Here is an 18,772-nt window from a genome sequence, read left to right as displayed (position 1 = left end):
CTGACCTCCATGCAGAATATGACCCGTCTGCAACCACTCTTTGCCTTCTGTGGGCAAGCCAATTCTGAATCCACAAAGCAATGTCCCCTTGGATCCCATGCCTCCTTACATTCTGAATAAGCCTTGCTGGGGTACCTTATCAAATGTCTCGCTAAAATCCAATTACGCTACCTCTACTGCTCTACCTTCATCAATGTGTTTAGTCACATCCTCAAAAAATTCTATCAGGCTCATAAGGCATAACCTGCCTTTGACAAAGCCATGCTGACTAGTCCTAGTCATATTATGCCTCTCCAAATGTTCTTAAATCCTGCCTCTCAGGATATTTTCCATCAACATACCAACCACTGAAGTAAGACTCACTGGTGTATAATTTTCTGGGCTATTTCTTGAATAAGGGAATGACATCCGCAACCCTCCAGTCCTCCGGGACCTACCCCATCCCCATTAGTGATGGAAAGATCATCACCAGAGACTCAGCAATCTCATCCCTCGCCTGCCACAGTAGCCTGGGGTACATCTCGTCCCGTCCCAGTGACTTATCCAATTTGATGCTTTCTAAAAGTCTTACTTTTGTTAATTTGACTTTTATTGCCAACTTAACTTTTGCTAAACTTTCCTGCAACATGTCATAGGATGTTTATCTGATGTGTGGTAGACCATAGTTTTATATTCTGAAGGCACATAAATAATTTGTGTGTCCTTATCCCACCCTTTATTCTTGCCAGGTGAAGAGATAACATGATTACTGGAAGGCAATATTGATATTAATGGTGTTGCACTAAGTGCACCAGCTATGGCTGGCACTTCTCTGAGGGAAATAGACATGAAATGCACCCGATTAGTTAGCTCAAAGATTTACTTCTGTGCTGTTCAGGAGCAGGCTAACCTGCATCCTTTTAGCTGTGAAGTTACAGGTTCAGGCTGAAAATGTATGCCTAGATAATTTTTGATGGACTAAAGTGATGTGCTTAAATTTACTGATTTAGAAGAGAAATCAAATTTGTGCACCTCTATTTAGTTCCAGCTCTATATAATTTAATCCAATCAGAACTGAAGAAGGCATTAATTGCATCCTGCTTTTTTGATCCTGTGCAATGCAGTAAGGAATGTAAAGCATGAAAGGCCTGTTGCGGATGTACCTGTCCTCTCCAAGCACATCTGAATTCACTATTAAGTTGTATAGCTTGCTGAGCTAACTAATCGGGTGTATTTCATGTCTATTCCCTCAGAGAAGTGCCAGCCATAGCTAGTGCACTTAGTGCAACACCATTAATTTGAACAAAGTTAAGTAAAGGTAAATGTTTTATGTATTTTTCTTCATTTCATTATCTTAAAATAATTAAGTGCATCACCTCACATATCCCTACTCTGCTTTCCATCTGCTAGTTCTTTGCCCATTCTCCTATTCTGTTCAATTCCTTCGTGCTTCCTCAACATTGGCTGGCCCTCCAGTTATCTTATATTATCTTCAAACTTGGCAACAAAGCCATCAATTCAATCATCTAGATCATTGACATGTAGCATAAAGAGAAATGGTCCCAACACCAACCTCTAAGGAACACCATTAGTCACCGGCAGCCAATCAGCAAAGCCCCCATTTATTCCCACTCTTTGCCTTCTATCAGTCAGCCAATCTTCTCTCCATGCTGGTATCCTTCCTGTAGTACTGTGGACTCTTATCTTGTGTAGTAGCCTCATGTGTGGGATCTTGTCATGGGCCTTCTGAAAATTCAAGTAAATAACATCCACAGCTTTTTATTTCCTCAAAGAATTCCAACAGATTTGTCAGGCAGGACTTCCCCTTAAGGAAACCACGCTGAATTCCACCTATTTTATCATGTTTCTCTAAGCACTCCAAAACTTCATCCTTAATTGTGGTCTCTGACAATTAATATCCACGGAAGACAGGTTAACTGGCCTAAAATTTCCTGGGTTTTTTTCCTCCCTCCTAAAAAGTGGAGTGATACTCTACAGCGACCTCTTCCAGAACCCCAGGTGTAGTCCATTTTGTCCAGATGACTTATCTACCTGCAGACCTTTCCGCTTCCCAGTATCCTTCTTAAAATAACAAATGCACTCACTCCTGTCCCCCAACACCCTCAGATTTCTGGCATACTGCTGCTGTCCTCTACATTGAAGACTGAAGCATTATTGAATTCTTCCACCATTTCTTGATCTCCGTTACTTCTCGCCATCATCAGTTGCCAGTGGTTGGATATCCAATCTTGCCTCTCTTTTACTCTGTAAATCTGAAAAAAAAACTTTTGGAATCCTGTTTTATATTATTGGATAGCTTACCTTCATATTTCATCTTCCCTCTCACTGTTGCTTCTTGAGTTAACTTCTCTTGATTTTTTAAAACTTCCCAATCTTCAAGTATTCCCACTAATGTTGCTATATTGTATGCCCTCTCTTCTGCTTTTCTGCTGTCTTTGACTTCTCTTGTCAGTCACATGGATTCCATGCATTGGCCACATCTTCCCCTCCAGCATTCTGAATTGATCATTTCCTCTGCAACTTGTTGTATCACTCATCTATCCCTGCCAACCATGATCATTCTCATTGCGGTCTGCTATGCAGCTGTACGAGGTGTACCACCTGCTCTTCTGCCTGTCTTTTCTCACCATTCATGGACCATCTGGGTGAAGCTGTGATTTACTTGTACTTGTTTCGTTTTCGTGCATTGCATTCTGTGCTCATGATTTAGGCACCTTTACAGGACACCTCCATTCAGTCAACTTTCAATCACCTCTCACTTTGATACTCTGAAACATTTTTCCCTCTCTGTGTCTGTTCAATGAAAAACGTCTCTTCTATCTGGATAGGCTGCAGCCATTGGAACTGACTATTAAATTCAACCATTTTCGATAATCATTTTTCTCTACAGATGCTGCTGGATATTTCAGTTTCAATGTATTATTTGTTGTGTATTTAATATATGAGAAATACTGCAAATGTTGTTTGATTAAGCATTCTTTGTTTTTTACATAATTCATTATGCTTATATGAATGAAGTATGTGAATGGCATCCACCATCATGATGCCATGTGATATGTGCACTCCCCGTTTAAACTAAAAACAAAGCAAAAACAATTTCTGCTGGGCTCCCATCTTCTTGTTTTCAATTATTTTTTGCAGTTACAAAACATAATATTATTTTGTTTCTTTTCTTTCTTTTTGCCCACATCTGCCAGAATTTAAACCCATGGTTGTCTTGACAACATTGGTTTGCACCATAATATAGATGTATTCTCCCTTCTGTCCATTCCTCACCCTCCCTAGCAACTTAAAACAATTTTTTTCCAGTTCAGGTGAAGGGTGATGAACTTGAAACGTTTACTTTTTTTTGTCTTTGTGGATGCTGCCTGGCCTGCTGTGTGCTTGCAGCATCTTCTGATTTTGTTTTTGGATCTCTAGCATCCGCAGACTTTTTGCTGCAAGACACCCGGTGAGATTGGAAGGCTTCTGAACAGTGCTCCGAACATTTCATAAGTTATTTGAGGCTTTGAAATTGTTCTTGTTCTATGGAGTTGGCACAGACCAGTTCCTAAAGCTACCTGGTGCCAAACAGGAGAGTTGAGGAACATAAGGAGTTGTAGCTTTTTGTGTTTATTATTATTCTTTAAATGATAGCAGAGTCAAAATCAATCAAAATGTAATGGGGTGTTCTAATGCATGTGCCAGTGTCAGAAAACCTAATGCAAGCTTGCTAAGATTTACTGGGTTATGCTTCTTGATTACACAAAAAATAACAATTGCTGTACATCTCAAATAAAAATGAATATGCTGAAGAAAAACAGTATGATATTACTTAATGTAATTTATCAACACTTCTCTTGTGATTCCTAATTTCAAGAAACTGTGCTGTAATTCTTAATAGGCTTTCTTTTGTCATTTCTCATTAGTTATTATCAGACATCTGTAATTAATAGCTAAATGATGTCATGTGAATAGGGGTTATATTGTATAGCTTTTATTGCCCACATCTTGACAACATTTTTTGAGCCCTTGGGAGCCTGGGATTCAGCGTACTGCAACATAGCCTGAATCCCCTCAATGGATTATGCCTTGCCATCTTCGTCTGATTGAAAAAAATGCTGAGAACTTAGAGGAAAAGAAAACATTTTATATTTCTTTCTCTGGCCTTAACACCCTTGAGTGGCAGAAGTTAAAGACATAGTTAATAATGATTTAAAAGTGATACAAAACTGGAAGGAAAGTAAATAACTAGAGAAGGTAGTTTGGTAGAATAACCCAAGTACACGTGAGTAGAACATTTTATTTTGCAGTACATTGTAATAATACATTAATGATAGTTAAAGCAAGTTCTTTTTGGAATGTTAATTAAGTGTTTGGATGAATACATAAAAGGAAACAAAATTGAAGGCATATGTGGAAAGTACAGGAGTATATCAATGAGCCAGCCCAGGTATGATAGACAGAATGGCCTTCTGGACTACATAATCCTACGGCAAAAGCAGGTGGGTGGTCTGCATCTGAGCTATTGCTACACACTGGGTTTGCACACACTGGTCAGTGGTGATTATTCTCCGAGTCTTTTTTCTTCTAGAAATAATTTACTTCCTCCCTATGATAATGACCAGAAGCAGTGTCAGAATGATGGCTGTCAACCATTCAGCACCTAGCTAAAAATCACATTGAAGTAAAGCCACATTAAAATGGCAAGGCGTCCCAGTTTACTCTGATTTCTTTGTTATATGCTTACCTGTATTTTGCTGTGTGGTATAACTCTGTTCATGTCATTGCAAAAATGCATCCATTTTGTAAACAAGCAGATCTTAAAAAGCTAGAGTCTCTCTGGCTGGTTTCATCATTTAAGAAAATGAATATTTATACATTGTTTTTATATTTTAAAGATGTGTGAGATTACTACTGTTTATTGTCCTGTGTCAGTAAGGTTAAATTCTGTGATAATTGATCATAAATCACACTTGTGGCTTGAAAAATGCAGAAAAATCAAGAGTACAAAACAAGAGCTTTATCAATGTGGTTTAGTTACTGGAAGAGTCAGCAAGAGTCTGATCAAAGAACTTTCATTAGGGTTTAGCCTTGCTGCAGAATTCTTAAAATGTTGAAAAGGGAACTGGAATGATATTGAATTGGAGCGAGAAGAAAAATGACCATAGCTACAGTAGATACACAGGAGCTGCCATCTTTAATGAAACCAACATGCTCATTGGCATTCAGGGTCAGTAAACCTGGGGGAATTTCTTGTACCTAAGTTTTTATTTGTGAGTTTCTTCTACTCTTGCTAACTTTTACTGTTCAAAGCTACAGATATTTCTAAGTTTTGTTCATTAGTACCTTTCTTTATTAATTAACCAGCTCTCCACCATCCTTTATTTGACTTTATTCTCTGTATCTTTCTGAATGAAAAATACCTGTGAAGGAATTTTGTTGGCTTTACATTTCAAGCCTCAAATTATTCATCATCTGCAAACTATTCCACCCATTTAAGCATATCTGCCACAAATTTCCTCTATTGCCATGTCAGTTAGGTGCAATATACGTACCAGGGCAAGAGAGTTTTCCATGGAAAGGGAGAATCCCTTGTCTGCAGCTGGAGATTCGTTTTAAAATGAGGAGAGGCCTAATGTGTTTGTATCATCAGCTTCCTGATTCAATAAAATGTTAGACACAGTGAAACATATATGCAGTTATTCAGACCAAAATCCATGAAACCGGCAAATCTTTCATTTTAAGATTGTGAATAGAAATAGCTCAGTATAGAAATCAGAGATCTTGCAGCTATTGTTGTCAAAAGAACAGTTTGAAGTACCTCTAAGCAATCTATTCAACTGCTGCCTGCAAAACTCTGTTTTACTAAGCCCCTTCAGCAAGCACCAAGATATCTAGATGTTGAAACAAGTGATCACCTGTTTAATGGAAATTAATTAACTCCAAAAACCTCAAGCTCCGATCCCCTTTACTGCTGGTGGAATGTAAATTCAAATCTGTTGCGTCCTGTTCACTAAGCTTCCCTGTGAGTGGTCTCCGCTGGCTTCTTGTTAAGCAGCGCACCTTTGTTACCTTTGCCTATCGAATCTTCCATAGACTGATCATCACTGGCTATGTAATCTCCACCTTTACAAACCTCAATTAGGTGTTTCTCCCCTTGATCAACTTTGAATGACTTTCTCCCACATCATAAGCTGAGCCATGGTCCTAAACTCTGGAATTAACTCACTTAGCTGTAACATCTCACAACCTCTTCCTTTTCTTTCCCCCTTTCTGACAGTCTATTTCTTTTCAACCAAGTATTTGTTTATCAGTTGTGATATTTGATAATCACTCATGTAGTTTGGTGTCAAATAGTGTCTTATGAATGGCTTTGGGAAGCAACATACCAAGTTAATTTTTTGTAAATGCAAACGGCTGATGCCTTCAGTGTTGGCACAAGAAAGTTATTCAAAACTTTCCAGATATGAGGAACTGGTTACCAACTGTTGGAGGCAGGAATGGAAGGCAAAGTGTCTGCCCGTTGAGGGGAGCTGCTGCCAGAACTTTGCTAGACTGTCTCTTCACAGAGCTCTCGGCTCATTGGGCATTGCTGGTACAAGGAGGCAGGGAGCCCTGAAGCAGGGAAAGCCTCAAGATGGCTCCGGATAAAGAGAACAAGTCCATGGGGATCTGCAGCACCTGCTACCTGAACACAAGTCATGGCTTGATCAACCATGGCTGGGTCACCTGGGTGAGGGTGTGTGATGTTGAAAGACCCAAAACATCCAATGACTCCAGGTTACATCACTGATGATGTGTTCAGAGCATTGTGAGATGCATTCTTCAAAAAAAGAGCAGTACAAAATATTTACAGTAGAGAAACAGACCAACAGATGTGTGCTTCTATTTGTGCTACACGTGGCCCTTTTCATGCATCTAAGCTATTTACCTTTCTCTCTCAAGTACTCACCTAGCTTCCCATCACATATATTTAGACATTCGGCTGATTTGTTCTTAGCTATAATTGCAAAAGAGCAATTTATGTTATTTGACTCCACACTTGGTGCTTCACTGTAATTGTTTTCAATTACAATAACAAGAGCAACCTATTATCTGTGTCAAAGCTGCTTCTGGGTTCACTTTAGGGAGGCTTTGTCCAACAGCTCAGCTAAAGTTAAGACCTGAATAAACTAATGTTATTCATGCAAGCAACATTGGTGGTAGTGCTGCAGTTTTTCTCAGCAGCCATTGGTTGGGAATGAGGAAATTGGCTGGGGTTCCTCTCTAGCAGCATCTTCTGAGGATTGCATGTGTGGGTAGCAGGTATCTGTGTTAATTCCTGCATGTGAGTGTACTGGTTATACTATCAGGGTCACGTATGAGGAACCAACATCTCAAGGTGAGTTGCTGAGAGAGGCAGAAAATTGATTTTTGCAATGAAGGCAAAGGAAGGGGAAATTCAGTTACATTATTACAAAACAGTATTCAATATTTACAACACAAGACAGACGAGCCAGATAGACCAGTGCTGATATCAGTGCTCCCCATGCTCCTCTTTCTACATCTAACCTCATCAATACGTACTCATTTTCCGATCTTGTTCATGTTCTCACCTTGCTTCTCCACATATTTGTTTATACATTCTATGACTCTTCAGCTGCTTTTAGCTATAAACACAAAAGAAAAATCTGTTTTTAGCTCCATTCTTGCTGACCATACTGCTGTGTAATAAGATTGTTTTTTAAAAGAAATTTAATCTAACCATGCAGTAACTATCAATCTGTTATTGTACAGATAACCCTTATAACAAAATCAAGACAGTCTCTTAAAGATTATTCATTAGATCTGTTGCACAAGAAGTACAGAGATGTGAATGCATCTGGTGGCTAAGTAAGCTGCTGCTGTGCTATTTGACAAACAATAGTGCTATTTCTGTACTACTTCTGCTCAGAGGCATTTAGCTGTATTATTGGTGCTTTCATTTATTAACAGATATACCTACTAGTTTGAATTCTTCTTTCTTTTAATTCAGTAAACAAAATTATTAAAAGCTTCTTTTCCTAAAAATTTAAGCAGACAACCTTAATTCAAAGAAATAAATTGTGGTTTTCTTGAAGCAATTCATTTTGCAACAATGCAAACTTAATTTACAGGTAACTTTTCTGAATATTGTCTGAGGTTCTCTAATTTTAAGAGAAATTGGAATATGGGTCTTTCTGTGCATTTATTGAACTGCATATCCTCCAACAGAGATACCTGTTAGTTAAACATCACCTGCCTGCTTAATTCTCACTCATAAACATTATCTCAAAAATAAAACTTATGATGATAGCTTACAAAAGGAATGATCAGGAAAAGTGTGAAGAGATGGATCGTTACTTTTGGAAAGCCAAAATAATGATGTTTACCTGAAGTACAGAATATTTCACCATATCTGTGCTGTGTTGACTGCTTCCACTATAACATTCTGTGATGCACCGTCTGTACTTCTCTCTATAATTGAAAATATTGAGCATAGAAATTTGATTTGTGCAATTCTTCCCTCTAATGTGATGCACAATATAACATCAATTTTTCCAGGACTGGATTATATATGTGATCATTGATAGGTAATTTGCAACAATTGTACAAATGGACCAGAGTACCAACATTAACATGTCAGATTTTCCTCAGCTCCAGCATAAACCTAACAGTTTTACCCTTATGAATATGAATTGTTGGAGATTTTCATGAAACAAATTTACTGGAGCACATGTTCTTGCTTTTTTGTTATTTAAAGGGATACTTTATGAATATCAGGTGATCTTGCTGGGCAGACTCAGATATAACTGTAGGCTGCTCTCTGAACTTCACCATCTTTACAATCAATAACCCCAAGCCTTTATATCATCATCAATAAGTGCCATGTCATACAACTTTCGCAATCATGACCGTGATTGTTCATGGCAAATTTTTCCACAGAAGTTGTTTGCCATTGCTTTCTTCTGGGTCCATGACGATGATGATGTAGATGGACAAAAAATTTGGCATGGATGGGGGTCCATTTCTGTGCTGAACAACTCTGTGACTAGAATAGAGATCTGTAACTGTCCGACCATATCATTGTGATAATGCACCAGCACAGATGATAATGAGGAAGTGTATAGTCGATCAATTTAATTGGATATAATGAACACAATGAAAGACAGTTAATGAGCAAATCTGGCAGATTCTGTACAGCTGCTGCTAGTAAGATGTTTTGTACCTCAGTTGTTCCTCTGCCCAAGAGCAGGAGGATCATTTCCAGCAGCCTGATAAATTGATCCTCCTTCCAAACTGGACTCTCTGTTTTTCCTCACTGAGTGAGGAGACTTGTCTGCCAGCAAAGACTCTAGCTAATTTCCATAGATGTACTGCAGAGAGCATCCTGATTGGTTGTGACATTGTCTGCTACCCTCCAATTGAAAGAGGCTGCAGAGGGTTGTAGACTCAATCAACTCCATCAAGGGCATAACCGTCCCCAACATCAAGTTTATCTTCAAAAGGCATTGCCTCTCAAGAAGGCAGCATCCATCACTGAGAACTTTCAGTATCCAGAACATGTGCCCTTCTCGTTACCACCACTGGGGAACTGGTACAGGAGCCTGAAGATCCACAATCAAAAGTTGACGAATAGCTTCTTTCTGTCCACCTTCAGATTTCTGAACCGTCCATAAACCCATGACCACTACTTTATTATTAATCTTTATTAATTTGTTCATTGTAACCTATAGTAAATTTTATGGCTTACACTATAAAGCTGCTGCAAAACAACAAATTACATAACATATCAGTAATAATATACTTGATACTGATTTAGCTTGAATGGACGTTTTGAAAGACATAATCCTACATTTGGTAGTGTTGCATGGAGGCTCTGAAGGTAGAATGTCTATTCTGATGAGGGGGTGGTGAAGTATTTGGAAAGGGCATGTGTGTGGTGGGGTGGGGATGCCCAAATAAAACTTCAAGGCAATAGTATTTTTAATAGTCTGTGCTTGACATTGTTACATTTTGTGAGATGAAGAAATCATTTGCAGCATTGTTTATGGATTTTCACTTCTGGGCACTTCTGAAGGAGACGGCTTAAGCCACTGTCTGCCAGGTTCTTAGTTATGGTAACCCTGGCTGGTCTTCACAGGATCTCCATCCTGATATATATCTCACTTGTGAGCAATGCTAAGGTTCTTCATGTGAATCCGGGTGCCCTTTTCCTCTCCCCTGCAGCCTTTTTCTCCTCCATTATAACTCTAATGTGAAAGAAAATAGTTATGCTCACTTCAAAAAGAGATTGAATGATTTTTGGCCATGAAGGGAACCAAGGAATATGTTTGTGTGGTTAGAAAATGGCAGTGAGGAAGAAGGATGAGCTGTTCTTTTGATGAGTAACAGAACAATCTTAAAGTCTTGGGTTGCCTATTCCTGCTCTTAAATTTTATGTGCTTATGTTCATGTTATCCTCTATTGAACATTTCTTTCTAGACATTACTACTCGGCTGCTGTTTGAAAACTGATTTTATGATATATTTTGAAGGAAATGCTAAGTAGCTCTCCCTTTGAGCACTGCAGTGTTTGAACACATCACAAAAGTTGATGCAAACAATTACCAAGTTTATATTTACAACAAAAAAATGTAATTTCAACTACAGGCTATTAGACTCATTTTTATGTCAATGCAAATCTGGTGTTGAATGCGAATGTAGTTTCCACAAGATCAAGCATTTTCAAGCTGAATATAACTCTGATCTCCAGTGAATGTGGATTGAACACTAGCCTGCAGGCTGTGACAGCTTTAACGTTGAAAATATGATGCTGCAGTCCTAATGTGTCTTTTAAAAATGGTGAATTTAGCATAACTGTTGCTCTGACACTTAATTCCCCTTTTACAGTTCTGCAAAACGCCACAAATCTATGGAAGATGAAATGGACAGCCCTGGTGAAGAACCCTTTTATACCAACCAAGGTCGATCTCCAGGGAGTGGCAGTCAGTCAAGTGGTTGGCATGAGGTGGAGCCAGGTAAGCAGTACAGTTGATACCCTGACTATACCTGATTGATTGTGGAAGGAAGAATGGCATGAATAATAGTTTTGTTTTGTTTTGACAATAATGTAAAATTCATCACGATAAATTAAGTGCAGTTCCTTTTTAATACACTGCTGCAGTTGCTTAAAATGATAAGTTAACTGAAATGGTAAGAGGTATGTTTTTAAAAGAGTTATAAGTTATTTTTGGCACTCATTTTGAACTACTTTTCTGAACAATTGTTTGAATCACCAGCAAATTCAGAATCTACTGTTAATCTTCAAATCTGTTTTTGGTTTGGAAAATTACTTTATAACCAGTTTGTGTTGTTACGCAATGGCAAGTCACTGTAAGTGACAATCCAATTCAGTTTGTTATTTTATCTCTGGAACAGTATTTTGAACTGTCTGAAAGCCAAAAACAGACATATGATGATTTTGTTTTATGATTTGTTGTCTTTCTTTTAATGTTAAGTAAGTACAGCCTGTGCAAGATGATGATGTATTTGGTGCTTCCACTCGGAATTTTAAAAGCTAATATATTACGGTTCATTGAAGTTGGTATTTTGTCATTTCTTCCTTTTTGAGTTTTGGATCCAGGAATTGATTATGCTTGCAAGGAAATGTAGATATCTATTGATTCATACAAGACAAAAAAATGGCTTGTCATGGCCAGAATCAAAGATGTGTATCATTATAGACTATAATAGATGAGGGAATGACTTTGGTTTGTTTTGGATTCCATGACAATGAATGCAGTAGCTGAAATTGTATAGGTTCCCGATAGTACAGTGGTACGTAAATGTGCTACACCATGGAAGATGTGCAGCAGGAAACTATCTATCTGATTCTTTCCCAGTGAACTTTTGATTGCAGCCAGGTTGTTTCAGGTAGGATGGTAAACTGTGCTTCCCAGAGGAAGGTGAGGTATATAGATTATTGGATTAACATGCATTCTTTTGTATTTTCCATCCATTGTTTTGAATGAAGGGGGCAAAATTTAAAGATCTGGCTGACCGTTGTTGAAGAGGAAGGGAATTGATAAGTAACAAGGCAGAAAAATGAAAATCACACAACTTGGTAGAAAAATTATTCTTATTTTTATAATGTTGTTAGTATCAACACATGCTGTTGAATTTTCAAAGTCATTATGTTTTTAAGACTACGTAATCAAATGAAACAAAAGAGTGCCAGACCAGTAAATTTTCTTCCATGGTATAGCATTATTCTTGTCAATTATGTGAATGCAGAAAAGGAACTATTTTACGATGAGTGTACAATGCTTTGACATAAAAACATTATTTTTTATATGTAAAGACACAGCCATCTCTGGTGTGTAGATTTTACTTTTCCTTATTTCAAATACATATCAAGTGTTGCCTATAGGCAACTTCTGCTGTTTAGCCATCAAACTAAAAACCAAATGGAAGAATTCCCACAGGTAATAAAACAAGAAATATAGAGCAGATTTAATCACTCACTTCTACTAATTCTGAAGAAATCAGAACAAAGTTAGAGGTAGTTTTTATGCATTGTTCAATTAAAAATAGCTTGTTTGTGTGTGAAACATAATACTGGCCATTTTTAGGTCATTTACTGTCACTCAGAAGATTCAATCAAATGCTTGCGCGGAATGCATCATTTTCTGTCCTTAAAATATTGTAATAGAATTTGAAGCACTCTTTCGTTTTGACAGCTGTCATTCGGCATTCTCAGACAACAGAGATGTCCGAGGAAGTGTGCAAATATGGAATGTATGCAGAATCATTGAGTAACACAGCAAGGAAACAGGTCCTTCGGCTCAAGCTTTCTATTCTAAGCTAGTCCTATTGTCCAACATCAGGCCCATGTCATTTTAAACTCTTCCTATGCATGCATTTATTTTTTTTAATGTCGTTGAAATCCTGGACAACTCTTTGAATTAAATGAACCGTCCAAACAAGCATGATCTCCTTCTTTTGTGCACTAAAGCCTCTGGGCTCTGAAATTTTACTCCACTACTGATATGGCAGTTAAGATCCTTCTTACCATCACTGTCATGCACGGATTCTGGACTAATCCATTTCCTCACTTCCTTCTACACAAAAGCATGTATAAACACTGCAGACTGCCATCATGCCCCAAACCAAAATCCTTCACCACTTTTGATTCGGGCAACTTCACAATAACTTAAGTAATCTCCACGAACCAAGTCCTTCAGCCTCAGTTACAACCAAATTTTGTTTTGGTTTAGCAACTAGCAAAACATTCAAAGACCCACCACAGTGGTACCATTGTTTTAACCATTTATCGTGCCTTATATTTTAAATGTAGTATAATTCAGATTGATACTATGATATACACAAATATCCAATGAATTTTTGCAGAGTCAGCATAGTGTTCTACAGTATGGCTCACTATTCTATTGCAATCTTAGATGGATCTCTTTTGAAAAACGTGTTACCTTTTATGGGGAGAATACTCCAAGGAATTTCATATAGTGTTCTGTCCCAGAGGACTTCAACATCACATCCTGTGGAGGACTGGAGAAGCACAAACAGTAGCATCAGCCTATCAGCCTTTGACCATGTCAAGTGCAATTTCAGAACTTCTGTTAGATTCATAGTGCAGTGACACCAAATGCTGACCAATACACCATCATTACAACCAATAGACCCGAGCAATAGCAAATGTGACCAATGCTCTTGCTAATGGAATATTATTACTCAGAATTCCAGAAAAGCACACTGGATTATTTTGGGACCTGATGATAACACTCCATATTGTTACTTACCTACTTTCAAAATACATAATCGATAATTAATTAAGGAATCACGCAAAGTATTTATGCGGACAATATCAAATTATGACCGGTGCCATTAATTCTAAAACTAGCATGCATTAATATAAAAAAGTGACATATAAATCTTGAAAAAGTATATTTCTTATCCACAGAGTGACAAGGTTGAGAAACTATATTGAGGTTAAGACTATATGAATGTGAGTAGTAACTAGATATACATCAGGACTTGTACTTAGTGAAAGAGCTGGTTCAGATAAGTTTTGGAGAGACTCTTAACCTGGAGAAAAAGCACTGAGCTGTAGCTACCAAGTAGTAGGGATGATTACGGAGGCTCAACATTATATAGATGAAAATGGGTGGGTCTATTTCAGTCACACACTTGCCCAAGAAGGACTAACCAGGTATTCATTTCTAAGACTTAACTGCAACTGATAAACTCAGAAATACAAATACTCTAGGAAGGTCAGAACTGTGCCAGCCACAGAATCCTGACATCTGATTAAAAACTCAATATTAAGATCCCTGTAGCTGATCCGCATGAGTTACTGTTAACGAGGGCTGACTACATTTGTTTCACTGTAACATTAGCCGGAGTCGGCTGTCTGTAAAGTGCACTTAGTAATACATGCAGTCTGCTCTCAACACCTGAGTAGGCAATATGCTCTACAACAACTAATAGCGGTTTGCTTTCTCCTGTGATATTAAATGTCAGTGTTTACTTTCTATCTGGGAATATAAAAGCTCTTCTGTGTGATAAGGCATTGAAAAGCATTCATGTGTACCCAAGATGAAAGTACTTGACTTGCCTGCAAACCTTCAACCAAATTGTTGTAAGGTTCTTCTGCCACCTTGTCTTCCCTTTCCTCATCTGTAGGGAATAGTTCTCGAGCTACTGCATACTTTTCACTTACATTAACTGTCCTAGCTGCTTTCATGTAAATATATTTAAGACAAGGTTGGATAGGTTTTTGCATAGTATTTGGAATTAAGGGTTATGACGAAAAGGCAGGTAGGTGGAGATGAGTAACACACACAAAATGCTGGTGGAATGCAGCAAGCCAGGCAGCATCTATAGGGAGAAGCGCTGTTGACGTTTCGGGCCAAGACCCTTCATCAGGTGGAGATGAGTCCATGGCCAGATCAGACATGATCTTATTGAATGATGGAGCAGCCTCAACGGGCCATATGGCCTTCTCCTGCTCCCACTTCTTATGTTCTTATGTTCATGTGCAATAACTGAAAACAAGTGTTTTGAAGCTATTTAAATTTAAAGGATTCTAGGGCAATGCTACTTTTATAAGAATTTAAATTCATTTCCTAACGTGTGTCACCAGAATTTTAGACGCAGGTTACCAACAGTATTGATTTTCCAATTTTGTCCCGAGTTGAGACGCAATGTCAACTCACCACATAACATGCAATTTGATGCAAACTAAGTCAGCCATGGACTCTTATTGTACTGTGAAACACAAAGACACACTAGGCAACTTGCTTAAAACCTGAGTTATTTGGGGTAGTATGTTTTTACTTACATGGAATTAAATGGTAACAAATAAAGTATGTACATAATTTATAATAATATTTAATTAACTAGAAAATGATAAGTTTGTAAAACTTATTAATATGACATGGTGAATGGATCCCATAAGTAGAGACCAATACTTTAGAGGAATAGTAATAGTCTCGGTAGATTCTGATGGATTCACACATTCTGATCATATCTCAACAGATGAATACATAATGCATAAGTATGATTCACACAAGTGGAGCAACCTTTTGATTAAGTTATTGGCCAAACTGATCAAAGTGCACCATCACTGATATTCTCAACATGAAATGTTCAGCTAGCTTCAGAGATTTCAGGGAAAAAATAATTCAAATAAAATGTTCTGTCAGTGTAAAGGAAGTTTTAAAATAGAATTCTTATTACTTTCATAGAAAAGTGCAGTAATTTTCAAATCACTCAAACTTATTCTACAGTTCCCTTAACCTGTTTGAGAGATGATAGTTTCAGTGAACATTGTGCATTTTATGCTGCAGGAACAATCAAGTGGTATAGCTATTAAAGTGTAGAATACTTTGCATGATTACAATGAAAATTTGAAAATAAACCATATGTGGAAGTATGGCATGTTATCTGAGTGTCCTTGCTTGTTTAAACCAATTGAAAACTGCTTGGATGTGTCCAACTGAAAATCTACCCTAGGTGAAACAGCAAACCTGTGTACGTCTTAAGTTATCGTTTGATTACTAAGGAAGAAGAACTATCATTGATTTTGCTATTTTCAGTCAATACTTCAAAATCCAAAGAGAGAAGTAACTCTTCCTAAGTGTCCTTTGGAGATTTGATAGATGTTTACCAAATTATGAGGATAATAGATAGGATAAATGCAAGCAGGCTTGAATGGGACTACAACCAGAGGTCATGGGTTAAAGGTGAAAGTTTAAGGCGAACATGAGGGGAAACCTCTTCACTCAGAGGGTCATTAGAGTGTGGAACGAGCTGCTGGCACAAGTGGTGCATGGAGCTCTATTTCAATATTTATGAGAAATTTGGATAGGTACTGTATATGGATGGTAGGGGTATGGTCCCTGTGTACCTTGATGGGAGTAGGCTGTTTAAATGGTTTGGCATGAACTAGATTTGCTGAAAGGCCTCTTTTTGTGCTGTACTTTTCTATGACTATGACTGTAAAGTTAAATGGTGATACAGGAACAAACTTGTAACATTTAACTGCTGGCAAGGGTGAATTGGCTAGAAATTCAGATGTGTAACCCACCTGTTTCCAACCATGAAGTGAAGCATTTTCAAATCTGCACTGTCATTAAGCGAATCTGTTTGTCAGGTATATATACTCAATGCCATGAAAATTAACTCTTTGCAGCAACAGCACGGTACTTTGCAGGCACAATAAATGTACATTAGCATAAACTTAAGTTAACATAAAACATCCATAATTTACACAATAAAATAAACAGAAGTAAACAGAGTCATAGAGCACTACAGCACAGAAACAGGCTCTTAGACCCATCTAGTCTGTGCCAAACTTTTAATCTGCCCTGTCCCATCGATGTGTACCTACACCTGCGCAATAGCCCCCCAAACTCCTCCCATCCATGTACAGTATGTAAATTTAGATAATTGCCTGTAACAGGTATCTAGCATTGAGTTCTTATGATGTTTAATTATTTTCCTACTGAAGTTACATTTGGCAGCTCTGAATGTTCAACTTACTCCTTGGTTTGGCATGTGAGCTTTTAGAAAGAAGTGACACCAATCTAACCCTTCTACCAATTACTTCCCATCTATGGCATATGTGTTTTTGATGTCTCTGCTTGGGGAGATGGTTCCTTTCTATTTATTCATCATTTTCATAATTTCCAAGTTATGTCTCCCTGCAAATACTTTACTGGATATTTCCATCTGAAATTATTGAGACAGGGTTGTAGGTTTATTTTCTTTTAATTTTAATACACCACCTGCCCTTAGTACTGTTAAGCAAGTATGGCTTTCAGCAATAAACTTGCTTGGTCAGTAATAATGATACAGAGTTGCCTAGAATACATTCTTCTTCAAGCTGCCCACAATCTTTCTGCAAAATATTCATCAGCATGGTGGGCTACTGAATTTGTGTGCTAATGAAGCATGGCAGATAGTTAAACAGAAAGGAGGCTTGTCCTGAAGAAAATAAGTTCATAGGATCTGTAGTTATTATCAAAATTTTTCAGATCCATTCCCTCCCAAATGTACATCATATGGCACCTCTTGAGTCTCCTCAACTGTTGGCACAGTACATGTGCCATGGATCATAGTGGGGGTCAATTGTTGACTGGTAGTTTTTGTGAGGGGCTTTGCCAGGCTATCCTTAAATTGCAGTACAGTCCCTCATGATTTTTCCTTTATATGGGAAGGTTAAAGGGGACATGATGTTTCCATAATTTGAGCAGGAACGTTAAAGAAGTTGGCTATTCCCTTACCATTTTTGAATCCTAATTTTTGGTTGTTGCTGATTGGAGGCCTACCAGGTTTTATTATTCTTATATTTGACTGTTTTATCTTGGTAAAGTCATTGAACTTCAGTAGAAATAGTACAGACTTTCTTCACTGCAAAACAATTTCTTTAATCTTTCCCGCAGTCTCAAATAAATCTAACCTTTGTCCCCAAATCTGAACCAATAATGCTTAAGGAAAAGTCTGGAAGCCAGAGTTACTGCAGTTTTCATGTACGCTTGCAAAGATTTATTGAGACTTGTGCCTTGATATTGCATCAGTGATCAGCATTTTCCAATTGTTGAATGACACTTGCTTCCCATTTCTCAGTAACAGCATCCCTGTAGTCACATTAGTAATCCAACAGCATTATGGTGACCCTGCTTAAGTAATCTGAGGCAGAGTCAAAGTCTGCACCCAATGAAGAGAAAAGGTATCTTGGGCTGAGATGGATAGATACCTCAACTATTGGGAAAATAGACCAGGAAAGTGAGGCTGAGGTCAATAATCAAGTTAGCTGTGATCTGGATGATGGAGCATGATCAACATTCTACAGTCCACTCTATTTCTTATGTTTGAGGTGAAATTTATCAGAAGTAAGTCAACTGCAGTTTTATTTCTCTATCTAGTAACAGAAGCTCAAGGATTCCATCTTGAGAACTAAGATTTTCCCCAAAACTGACCTATTAAAAAATTATTTTGAGCTCCCTGTTTCACATACTTTTCTCTTGTTACCAGAAACCTGCTTAACTTCGCAATGTATCAGACACCTGAACAGATGTAATGGTCTTGCTCTCTGGGCCAATGACATATACCTCTGTAGCGAATCTGTTTCATTTGTGAGATGATCTGCAAGGATAGTGATACCAGCTCTTTATATTTGCTATATATGTCAGTATTTGAGATGGCACTGGTGAGACACAGCGATGCTTTACTGACAGCAAACAAAACTACTAACTACTCTATTAATCGCACATTTTCTGGACAATGATCAC

The 18,772-nt window shown here is 37.9% G+C and overlaps 1 protein-coding gene and 1 long non-coding RNA gene across 11 annotated transcripts in view; one reads left to right on the top strand and one right to left on the bottom strand.

Moving 5' to 3' along the window:
- LOC132401933 (nuclear factor 1 A-type) overlaps positions 1-18,772 on the top strand; it is a 544,334-nt gene that overhangs the window by 368,516 nt on the left and 157,046 nt on the right. For all 10 annotated transcript variants that reach the window (XM_059984302.1, XM_059984301.1, XM_059984296.1 and 7 more), the window contains one exon: positions 10,872-10,999. In XM_059984302.1, coding sequence (XP_059840285.1) covers positions 10,872-10,999 — 128 coding nt within the window. The remainder of the gene's footprint in view (positions 1-10,871; positions 11,000-18,772) is intronic.
- LOC132401934 (uncharacterized) overlaps positions 4,278-18,772 on the bottom strand; it is a 44,091-nt gene continuing 29,596 nt past the window's right edge. Inside the window, exons 4-6 of the long non-coding RNA XR_009514754.1 lie at positions 13,448-13,526; positions 8,373-8,457; positions 4,278-7,631 (exon numbers count right to left, since the gene is read on the bottom strand). This is a non-coding gene — a long non-coding RNA (uncharacterized LOC132401934). The remainder of the gene's footprint in view (positions 7,632-8,372; positions 8,458-13,447; positions 13,527-18,772) is intronic.

The sequence above is a fragment of the Hypanus sabinus genome, chromosome 11 (assembly GCF_030144855.1).
Source record: "Hypanus sabinus isolate sHypSab1 chromosome 11, sHypSab1.hap1, whole genome shotgun sequence".
Taxonomy (NCBI): domain Eukaryota; kingdom Metazoa; phylum Chordata; class Chondrichthyes; order Myliobatiformes; family Dasyatidae; genus Hypanus; species Hypanus sabinus.
Note: the sequence above shows the minus strand (reverse complement) of the source record. Positions and strands in the feature narration are given on the sequence as shown.